Source organism: Protopterus annectens, chromosome 8.part0 (genome assembly GCF_019279795.1).
Source record: "Protopterus annectens isolate FY-2018-M chromosome 8.part0, PAN1.0, whole genome shotgun sequence".
Taxonomy (NCBI): Eukaryota; Metazoa; Chordata; order Ceratodontiformes; family Protopteridae; genus Protopterus; species Protopterus annectens.
This window is the reverse complement of record NC_056741.1, coordinates 1333523941-1333536061: the sequence shown is the minus strand read 5'-3', so window position 1 is coordinate 1333536061 and position 12121 is coordinate 1333523941. Positions and strand designations below refer to the sequence as shown.

Here is a 12121-nt window from a genome sequence, read left to right as displayed (position 1 = left end):
TTGGACTGAGAAGGCCTGGAAGAGGCAGGAAAGGAACAATTCTTAGAGGGTCAATGCCTACTAAATATTGGAGGCTGTACTTGCAGGAAATCTTTAACAGTTTGCATAGATTTACGTTTTTCCTCCATCTTTTTAAGTAACACTTCTGCTTTGTTGCCAAACAGGCAGTCCTGGTTTAAAGGAGCATCCAGCAATTTAGCTTTAACACGATCTGGCAAAGATTGCTCCTTAAGCCAAGCATGCCTTCTAAGTACAGACCTGGTGACAGCAGCCCTGCAAGATGCCTCTAGTGAATCAAAACCACATTGCAAAGTATGCTTTCCAACTTGTTCAAGAGAATGCATTAAATCCTGTAAATCCTTATTTTCAGCAGTCAGGAATCAACATCATTTTCTGTTTAAGCAATCCAATAACATGCTGCTGATACTTTGACATATGAAACTGGCAGTTTAAGGCCCTAATGGCCAAGGTTGCAGAAGTGTATACCTTCTTACCCCATCTATCCAGCGCCCTGGAATATCTATCAGAGGGAGTAGGATTTTTGGCAGTAGTAGCCTTAATGCCCATGGGTCCCTGTGAAATGGTCTCAGGATCCGCAGTACAATTTTTAAAGAGGAACTTGTGAGAGTCAGTAACCCTGTAATATCTATCTGGTTTTCTGGGAGCAGAATGTAAGGAGTCAGGGGCCAAGCAAGATTCCGAAAAGGCATCATCAACAATGCCCAGTACAGGGGGGATAGCTAAAGGCCTGTGTTGGGGCAGGAGTAAGAAATCCCCAAGCCTCTTTTTACAATCAGAGTAATCCTGGCTTTCCCAGCGAAAGTGCTCCCTAAGAGTATGCAGGGTTTCACCAAAAGAGAAATCCTCGGGGGGGGGGGGGGGCAGAGAGAAGAGAGTCCTCTGCATCAGAATCCTCATAGGTAGATAAGGCTAAATCCTGGTCATCAGAGGAAACAGAAATTTCAGAATCATGATCAGAAGAATCAGAAGAAAATTCAGTCCTAGGTCTCTTAGAGGGGGAAGGTTGGCTTCCCCTGATTAAAGTAATAAGGTCTTCAGCCATTCTTATCATTTGCGTTTTAGGCATAGAAGCATGACCATGCGGTCTGGGTGTCAGATTTCTAGGCATGGATCGAGTTTTAGGCTTTGAAGAAGAAGATGGCATCAGTTTAATATGCAAGTCAATAGGGCCTGAATACACCCTCAGAAGCTGGTGCCTGCACAGCGGCTCTGGACCCATCCAAGGTAGAGACATCCGCAGGCTCCACAGTTGAAGCATCTCGCGGCATACCGGACTCCGAATGGGTCTCAGTACAGGCCTGCGAGAATACCGACGAATTGGCGACTAGTTTAGAAGCGTCGTCGGCAGCTTTGGACCTAGGCAGCCTGTCTCTCTCTTTATCTTTGTGTTTTTTTGGAATGTCGGTAGTCGGGTGGCTTACCGAAGCCATATCTGGGTAATTGCACAGAGTACCAAAATATTTAGAAGCGTAAATATACAGACAGCGAATAGTTCATTGTTTAAATAAGGCACAAAACTGACAGCGAGGTACGTCGTGGTCAGGGACTAGGCAAGGAATACAGTACAAATGAAAATCTTTATGAGGTATTTGCTTTCCACAAGAAATACAATTATTGACTTTTACTGACATCAGTTTAGAGCAAGAAAATGTTTCCCCCCAACGGGGTACTTAGCTTTGAAGACCTGGGTTCTGAAACTCAAAAATGAAAATTTCAGGAGTCGGCTGACTGGCACTTGCGAACTGCTTCAGCTTCGCGCACCGCACGGCAAGAAAGACTGATGTAATGGCATCCGCTGCATGCTTTATACCCCTGACTACCTGATGTCATGGAAGACGAGATAGCAACCGACACAGGACCCAAGACTTTGATAATCAGGCCCACTGATTGCTACTGCAAGCAGATAACCCAAATGTGATGACTGCAACAGTGAAACATGAAGAACACGAGGAGTCTTCCTCCTGAGTTTGTGTGGGGGGAATGGAATAAGCTGAGGCTGGCCTAGGGCTGACAGCAAGCAAGGTAGCAGCAGTAGAGGCTGTGGGCCTAACAGCCACAAAGGCCTGAACTAAGGACTGTGGAAATTGTTGCCAGTATGGCTGGTCTTCAGTGGGAGTAGACAAATGTTTAGTTTTTTGCTTCCTCTTAAGAGGAGTAGTCTTAGTGGTAGTTTGAGGAGGGGTAGGTCTAGTATCCGGTGTCTGGCCTAAGGGAGAAGATTCTGTTTCCAGAACCGTGGGCAGGTGTCTGATAAAGCAGGGTTCCCCCTTGACATTAGCCAAAGCCAATTTTGGAGCGACCTCCAAGGATGTGCAGACACAAAATTCTAAAGCGGCTTCCACAAAAGTATCCATTGAAATTGACAGTTCTTCCGAACACCCCTCAGCCCCTAGATTGGTAGGGACGTCTGATGTCAGAAGGGTAGAAGCAGTAGGCCTTACAACCTTGGCCTTCTTTTTAGGAGGCTCCACCACAACGGTCGACTCAGATTCCATGCCTAGGGCTAGACACTTTAGTCCCTGTTTTTCGATGTAAAGTTTTAGGACTACTAGACTGCAGAGTTTTAGGTACGAATTATTGGCAAATGCTGCAGGTCGTATAGTCGTGGGATTGGACTAAGCAGAACAAACAAAGTTCATGCGAGTCCTTGGGTGGAATCTGGTGCAGCACCACATTTCCCCTTTCTAGCTGATATCTGCTATCTAAATAAGGAAGCAAAAGCGACCAAAATTCAAGCAAAAGAAATAAAATCCCCAACGGGGTACTTATCTGAAGATGTCTTCTGAAGAATGGAGCAAGTGATCAATCTAATGTTCGACTGCAACAGAGAAGTTTTGAGGTCTGTGTGTGTGCAGAAGTCACATTTAAGGCCTAGGGTTTATGGCCTTGCGTGTAACGCCCCATGCACCTGACAGCAACCAGGCTTAAGCTTTTGCATAGGAGCCGAATGTTTGGGTCATCTGAGGTGGAGGATCCCATAGTAAGAATACTGCAACATGAGAATAGAAGGACATCTTGTGTTATCTGTTTGAGTTGTTGTAGGTTGTTTGAGGAGGAGATTATAGCAGTGTCATTCTGCATATTAGATAATATAGATTAGAGGAGTAGTAGTGTGAAGATTGTTGGCAAAATGTTAGAGAGTAAAGGTCAAAGTATGCACCCTTGAGATACTCCACTTAGGTTAGTTTGGTAGTCTGATAGATTATTTTGCCATTTTACACACTGTTGCCTGTTTGTAAGATAGCTATTAAATCACTGGTGGGTAAGGAGGGGGTGCAGCCAACATTAGAAAGGTGTTGTAGAAGTTTTTTGTGTTACACTGTATCAAAAGCCTTTGACATATCTAGTAGTAGTACAGATGTAATATTACCAGAGTCGATGGATTTTTGAACAGTATTCATGAAGGAGATTAGTGCGGTGCTTGTACTGTGTGAAGGGCGAAAGCCATGTTGGGTGCGGGATAAGGAGGTTGCTGTGTGTGACATGGTGAAGCAGGTGTTTGGGAATGCATTTTTCGAGGAGTTTAAATAGTGGGTAGAGGACAGAGATTCAGCGATAGAGAGTTCATTGGAGTTACCTCCTTTATGAAGTGGGGTGATCATAGATTTTTTCCAGAGGTTTGGGAACATAGAATTCTGTAATTTAGCGGTTGATCACAGGATCATTGCAGAATGCTAACATGATATGCTATGGCCTCAGCAGTGAGTTTTAAGTATTCTGGTGGGAGGTCACCAGAGGAGAGAGAGAGAGAGAGCATGGTTTCAATTTTCTGAGAAGTTTCAAGAATTCAGTGGTTGGTATTGGTTGTAGTGAGAATGAGCTAGATGGTAGTATTACTTTGTTGCAAGGGAGAGAATTTTTCTATGTGGGGGAAGAGGATCTTTCTAGGTAAGAACTGCTTTCTAACAACAGAGGTAGAGGGATTTGGAATTTGTTGAGGTGGGGTTAGAGTAAGTGGAATCTGTTATTAATTTGTGTACATTATTGAGTTGAGAATTGTGGCTATTTGCAAGGGTATTTTTTCTGGGCATGGAGATGGGTTTTGATTGGTGCCAGGGCTAAGGAGATTTGTGATACTTTACCAGAAATATTTTGGGTTATTTCTGTGGCTATTCAGTTAGCTGGAGAAATATTTTTGTCGGAACATATTAACTTTTTAGCTTTGTTTCATAACTGTTAAGTAAGTTGCATTCAGTTCTGTTGTTATACCATTCTTTCCAGGCTTTGTCCCTATTTTGTAAGAGTTGTTTAGTGGTCTTTGTTAGCCAGGGCCTGGGCCTGGTTAGATTTTACTCTTTTAGTATGAAGAGGGGCTAGGCTGTTGAGAAAGTGTCTAAAAATATCTTGTTGAAACAGAATATGGCAACATCCAAAGGTAGAGTTTTTAGTGGGTGCCAATCTGAGAGTTTTAGGATGTTGACAAATTCTTGGTTGATCAAAATGTTTTAGATTTCTAATGGTTTTATAGTTCTGAGATTTGGATATTTGTGGAGTGGTTCTATAAGCGAAAACAGGCAAGTGGTTGCTGAGTGTATTAGGTAGGGTCTGAGGATTTGAGTATTTAAGTGGATCTGACACTATGATCGTCAAGGGTGCCTCCTGGTGTATTGCTATTGAGCATTCTAGTAGGGATGGTGATGAGTTGGGTGAACTTGTAGAGGTTTATGCTATTTGTTGGGGACTCAGTTATTAAATCTTACTAATTAATATTTACATCTCCCATAACAGTTTCACTGCAGATATTATCTGACATCCAGGCAAGGATGTCTTCAAGAGTTTGAATGTTTTGTCCTAGTGGGATATATTGACTACCTATGCTCGGCTGCTTGGATTTATTAATTTGTAGGGCTCCTATCAGGTTTTCAGCTTTTGAGAAGGATGAGAGTTTTTCCTGGAAAGGTAGTATTGTGAGAGTCAGCACAGATTAAGGATACGCCACCTCCTTTTTTGTTGGGTCTATCATTCCTTAGTGTACTATAACCTGGGGGTGTTATTTCAATATCTTGGATTTGGGGTTTTAGCCAGGTATCAGTGACTGCTGGGATGTCGGGGTGTTTTGAGTTAGACAAGCATGGAACTCTGTAATAACTATAGGAATCAGTCAGAGGAGGTTAGAAAAACTGAGCATAGAGACTTTATAAGCAATTCACAAAAAACAATGGGAGGACATCTATATGGCTCTCAAATAAACAAATTCTAGATTTAGAATTTTTGCTTAGAAGTGTTACATAGGTATTTTACACCTCAAGCAGACTCCAAAGAATTTCTCCTCGGTAGATGCCAAATGTTGGAGGTGTGATGGGGAAGAAAGAGGCAACTATGAACATATGTTTAGGAGTGTAATGAGTTGGCAGTCTTTAAAAATTAACAGCAAGCATAGGTAGTCCTAGTGAGCAAAGGTCGAGAGAGTACAAAAACACAATGCGAACAGTATAAAATAAACTCGACCAGCAGGGCTGGAATGTGCAAAACTATTTATATAAAAACAATAAAAGCTAATAAAAGATGGTAAGCGCTTTCACGTCTGATAGCCGCTTCTTCAGACCATCAACTGATCTGAAGAAGTGGCTATCAGCTGTGAAAGCGCTTACCTTCTTTTATTGGCTTTTATTGTTTTTATATCAAAAGTTTTGCAAGTTCCGGTTGTGGTGATTGAGTTTGTTTTATGCTGTTCACAGACTTTAAAAATGTCCTACAGACTACTCCGTCAGAAATACTGAGCAAGCATGTGGGTGTAACTAAGGAAATGACTTTTTTTTTTTTTTTTTTATCTGGGATACAGTACCGAAATTGTCTAGACATAGTAAGGCCTTGTTAAGTTTAATTCTGGTAGCTGCCAAAAAAGCAATTGTTAAGCCAAATGTATTTAAAGTAGTCAACACTATAAGAGATAAAAGAACTGGAAGTGATATCTTTAAGAAAGGGTAGGAGCAAATTACAAAGAAAAAAAAAATGGACACTGCAGGAATATATGCAGAAAAATATTTTGGTGAAGAAATTAAAATTAAGGGAAGGCAGGAACTGACAAATTTATGTAATGCTGAAATTATTATATTGCATAGAATAATACATGGGATATAAAATGTTTGTCACTGTAAATATGCTAATACGGCTTTTCTTTTACATAAATGTAAGTTTGCATATGTCACAAGTGATAATTCAATAAATATCTTTAAAAAACGACTGGCAGTGGAGCAGACAGTTTCAGTACTTTTAAGTACTACCAGTTAGTAATTAAGTAATACACTATAGATATTTACTTACCATAGCCTTCTGGAAGATCCGGAGGTGTGTGTAAATGTGTTCTGCTCATATAATTTCTGTGCCGTTGCGATCTTACTCTTCTCTCTGCTACTCTAGGGTCTGGGGACTGTCCTTGCACAGCACCATTTGTTCCTGGGATTGGAGTATTCTCGTCCACTAGACAACTAAGTGGCCTGCCTGGGCTTGAGTATTCAGAAGCTGGCCTGTTGGAGTGAAACATTACGATGTTAAAACATCAACTACTGTAATAGTCTGCAAAGATTTTTTTTAATGGCAGGATGACAAAGTACTCAAGCCGAAAATGCAAAGACTATGACAAGTCACCACTACGCTGTTTTAGAAATACACAATTTGAATATTTAGTTCACAGTTAAACTTTTATGAGACAGATCATCAATATCAATCAACTCTTGACCACTATTAAAAGACTCTACAGCCACACAATACTGAAACTATTTAAAATCCAAACTAATGTCGTATTGCACCATGTGAATGGTCTGAGAACCAAAGTCATTTTAATCAACATAATAAATGTGTTCAATAAAAGAATCATGATCATAAGATTGTTAATGAGAATATTAACAAAAATGAATGAAAAGGCAAACTATAATTCTGAATACAGCTTTATGCAATCAGCTAGCAAATACATTTCTGTCTCCATATCAAAGCTGGCATAGAGATGAGGAAAGCACAGCTGATTGAGATTCTCACCATGAAGTAAAGTTGTGTGAATTACTTACAATTAAAAGATTATGTCTGAACAAAAAGATCATTGCCACAAGCTTGTTGCAGATACTTGAATTAGCTGCAAGACGATGGCTTTCTCCTAAAAATCCAAAAGCAGTACTGTTATCATGTTATCTTCCATGCCTAAGACACTGGCTGTAAACTTGGCTCTAAAGGGTGAAAAAAGTGTGCCATCTTCAGCTCACCTTTTTCCCCACCTGCAAGTTTGCACTCACTTATAAGTTAAGAATTCCTCAGAAGAATAAGCAACCTTTGTGTTATTGATAAAGTCACTGACAAAAGTGCCTGTGAAAGATGGATTCCACCTTAAGACTATTATGTCCATTTGATTGAAAATCAGCATTTTTAAATTATTGCTGTAAAACTTTCAACAAGCAAACTTAGTTCAGGAGAGTATTGCAGACTGAACTGAGAAACATGATGACCAGCACCCTCTCCAAAGTTAAATTTCATAAGAGAGCAGTAACTAATCATAATGAGGAACCTGAAGCAAAGGAAGTAGGCAGTCTGTGGAGTCACCTTTAAGGCCAGTTGTAGGGTCTGTCAAGACAAATGTTTTGTGCCTCTGTTCTAGGACCTTGGATCAATTTCATCTTCTCCTATGCTGACACTGCTGGAGGCAGACAGCGGGATTCCAGCCTCAGTTCTTTATGCAGACCTCTGAAAATAGTGTCTTGGCATCACATCAAGATAACGGTCTCAAGGTGTCTGCAGCTGGTGCTTAGATTTCTCACTATGCCACTCTGGAATTAGTCTATCCACATTAGTGCTTAAATAATTCTGTTCCTTCTTATTTTAGGGGACTTTCCTCCAGGTTTCTCTTTTGCTTCTTTTGCTGCTGCAATGCTTGCTACCACTGTGTCCACAGGATAGAAGCAAAACTCCCTGACATCTGATGTGCAATCACATATAAAGCCATGACTTTTGACTGCATGTACTTTGCAGAGGAATACTCAGGAAACCTACAGAAAGCTATTCTTGATGCAGCAGTTAGTCGTGTTACATCTACCTCTAGGATTTCCCTACAGCAGAAGACGAGATTACCAGACAGTCACTAACAGACTGAGTTAGAAGGGCAGGACCTCACCTACTCTGCTCATAACCAGTCTCTACTGGCATATAATGCATATGAACAGGTTTTCATTTCATTGAGTTAAACTCTCACCAGGTTGTGCCATTTGGATAACCAAATAATTTAATGAGGTAACATTTTAAGAAAAGCAAAGAACTGCATGCTGTACATGAAACACACTGAACTCCTTAGGATGTGAGAAGCCTAACCCTTCTGCCATCCCCCATCATACAGAACTTCATTTTATTTTAAACAATCAACCATTTTGTTCAAAGGGAACAACACAAATTTAAAAGTTTAAAATATCTCATATTTTTATAAACCACAAATGCAGGGGTACATATGAACAACACTTTCTAGCATATCAGACGGTAATTCAAAAATTCCATCTGCCAAGCATTTACAATATGATACACTGCCAGAAAGAAAGCTCAGGCCCTAAAAATCAAACCATTCCTTAAATGTATTCTTTTCAATAGCTGCAAACACCTGGAAACTCAATAGCATCAGGGAAAAAGTATCATTATAATATGAGGTCATATTCAAACACCAAGCAGTCCATTTTAAGATACTCTTCTCTGTCAGACTCAAATTCTGTGCAGCACTTTCCAGATCACTGTATTTAAGATGTCATCTAATTTGCATCACTACCTGCAGGACAGACTACTCTCTCACTTTCTATCAATTTTATTTTTTAGCAGCCACCATTATAAGATCTGTCAATATTCTGTCACTTATTTTCAAGTGTGTTTACATTAGTTATACAATCAAAAATGCAGACGCTGTAACATTAACATATCTGAGCAGATTCATCCCCATGCTTCCTGTAAGCCATGTTTTAGTTGATTTAACATGGGACAATTCCAAAATACAATAATCACCTTGCATGTCAGTATTACACCACCAGCAACTTGGAAATATTCTGGCAATTCTGCCTGGAGTATAAAAACACAAAAAATAAACTGCCAACTTGAAAAAAAAAAGAGCATTAGAAGTTCTGGTAGTAGTTGTGAGTTGTGGCCAAGATGGCTAACAGCAGCAACTGGTGAAAGCTCTAACTGAAAACTTTTCTGTGGCAGAAAATGTAATAAAAAAATAAAATCTGAAGATACTTACTAGCTAATTTTACTCAATAGTCAGAGAAAAGACTTATAGTTTTCAAGTTCTACAAAAGCAATAGTTTTTCTGTCAGAATTTCAACTGTTTGGTTAAGAGAGAAGAGACTTCAACACGAGTCACTCACAAAATGGTACTCAGGAATCTTATGTAAAAAAAGACATTCGCTCAATATTATCTAGTATACAGACTATATTACTTAAAATAGACAAACTGGATACAAAACTAAAATGCTTCAAAGAAGAGACCAGAAAAGGATGGAACATTTTGAAGCTATTATGAAACAACAAGGGGCACAAGTCAGCAGTATGGAAGAGACTTTGAATGATCATGAAAGCAGAAAAACTCAAGGTGAGTCTCAGACTGAATTTATTTTAAAACTACATAATTGGCTCATAGAAACACTTGATGATTTACAAAACAGACCGAGATGAAATAACATCAGGATTTATGGTATACTTGAAAAGTATGAGGGAGACAATATAATAAACTTCTTAACTACCTGACTAGAAAAAACATTAAATCTACTTGAAGCTTTATCTTCTTGAAATTGAAAGACCACATAGATCCCTGACAACACCTTCTAAAAATAAAAACTCACCACCATGCTCAATTACAGTTATGTTTATGTCTAGCTTAGAAAAAGCTCAAACATTAAAAGCAGCATGGTCCAGCCCACCTATTAAAATAGATGAACATGTAGTCAGATTTGACAATGACTATTCCAGTAAAGTAATGAGAAAAAGAAAATCCTGTTTACCACCGATCAAAGAACTTAAAAAATAACAATATTAAAGCCACTTTGGTGTTTCCTGCAAAGATCAAATTATTCCTTTCTGAAGAAACCAAATATTTAAAATATTGGGTACATACTTTTAACAGCAATAAAACCCTTAATACTGAAGAAATGGAGTGGAACAGTATATCTCTGAAGAAACAGAATGAGCTGAACTCTTGGAAAACTGCTTTCAAACTAAAAGCCTAAAAACAAATGACGCTTATTCACTGATTGCAGGACTATTATTACTTGCTGAAACAATAAGTCTGCCCTTTAGGTAAAAGGTTTGTACTGGATTTAAGCCTCAAAACATGTATGTATTTACATTTTAAACTACAGCATGTTTTTTCATGAGAAGGAATATAAAGGGTTTGCTTTACTATATTTACAGTGAAAAACTTAATATACATTATTTTACGCAACTAAACTTGGGTGTTTCTAAATGTTAAACAAATGCTTTCTGTAAGAAAATATTATAAGCAAAAGAATTGGTAAATTTAAAGCTATACAAGTTAAGAATTGTATTTATTCAATATCAGTTAGTATGTGCATTGTTGAGTTAAGTGAATGTCAGATCTAAGTAATATGCTAATTAGAAGTGTTAAAGTACTGGTAATTTTGTTTTCCTTGTTCCTGTGTAACACTTTCCTTTCACAGGTCATTTATAAACTGAGAGAAAGCTCGAGTACAAAAGGATTTTCCTTCTCTTCAGAATGGTACAATTTTCCCGCCTTAAACTGTGCTGAAGAAAATCTAAGTCAAAGTTCATCACTGATGTCTGTGAAAGAAGAAAAAGAACTTTCACTATTTTTTTGTCAAGTATGCAAGTGAGAAATCTACTCAAAATAACACCTCTTTTCTTAGAAGTGAAGAATTGGTAAGATAAATCCTATAGCAATGCTATAATACATATTATATACAGCAATGTAACATATAATTTGCTAACATTTTACGTTAACAGCTTATGCTACAGTGTTAACTTTTAACTATACATCTTAATTGAAGAAAGTTAGATGCTTGTTACTGATTAAACAGCTTAAAACTAAGAAGAATGAGAAACTTACAGAGGAAATTAGCAGCAGCAGCAGCTGTGTGCTGCAAGTTGTCATTTTCACATGCTGTAGCCAGATAATGATGGCTGCATGTAAAGCTTACATCAGAACAGCTGCTGACAATGGCTAAACACACATACTCAAATTAAATAAGCGCAAATTATTTTATATATAGTAAAGACTGCTTGTAATATTGCAAATAATAAGAGTAAAAATCTTATGAATGTACACACAAGGAATGCAATATCCACTATGCAACATTAATAAAAGATCAGTATCAGTAAATTAAGAACTATGTATACATACTATAATATCTAATAGAGAACTGATGATTAAATATCTCTTTGATGGGATATTTTAGAAATACAAGATATATAGAATAAGGTAGAATACTAATGGGAAAAGACAAAAACATATTTAAATAACACATTACTTTTAAGAAAGATGTCTACTGCATATACCTGGACATGACAGAAATGTGAATGTACAAGATCTCACATACTTTATGTAGAAAATCATAAAAAAAGCTGAAATTTGATGCTTGGTCATGTGAACTTTGAAGCTTTTGCAAGATTCATTAAGACTACCTGAAATAACTACTTTCGTAAGTCAAAGTTGAAACACGAGTGTTTTACTGCTGAATTGGTACATTCATTCTGATAAAAAGTAAAGCAGATTTGTCAATATATTTGAATCCAGGAAAGGAGAAAGGGATTTAAAATGAACACTTTGTTACTTATGAATACAATACAGACTGCAATTTTTTTGATTCCATAGAAATAATAAGGCATTCTCTTCAGCCTCAGTAATGTGCATATTTTATGTAGTAATTTAATAAGCTATTTTTTAAAATATTTTGATATCTGATGTGTTGAGTGTTACAGAAATTTGAAATGTAGGCACTTGTACTTTAAAAACTAATTCAGAACTTTTTTAGAGCTTTAAAATATGCGTGTCTCTTTTGACATGATAAATATATACGTACATTGATCTTTCCTCTGTATTATAGTTTAGTATGATAAGATTACTCTTCACCCTTCACCTGTATATTTACAGATGTCCATCTCTTCA

At 37.9% G+C, this 12121-nt stretch overlaps 1 protein-coding gene across 1 annotated transcript in view; it reads right to left on the bottom strand.

The window, feature by feature from the left end:
• The window catches only part of SMURF2 (SMAD specific E3 ubiquitin protein ligase 2), a gene marked incomplete in the record, with an annotated part of 2869016 nt that overhangs the window by 1114975 nt on the left and 1741920 nt on the right, over positions 1-12121 (bottom strand). The window contains 1 exon segment of the mRNA XM_044080880.1: positions 6286-6488. Within this exon segment, the coding sequence (XP_043936815.1) occupies positions 6286-6488 (203 nt within the window).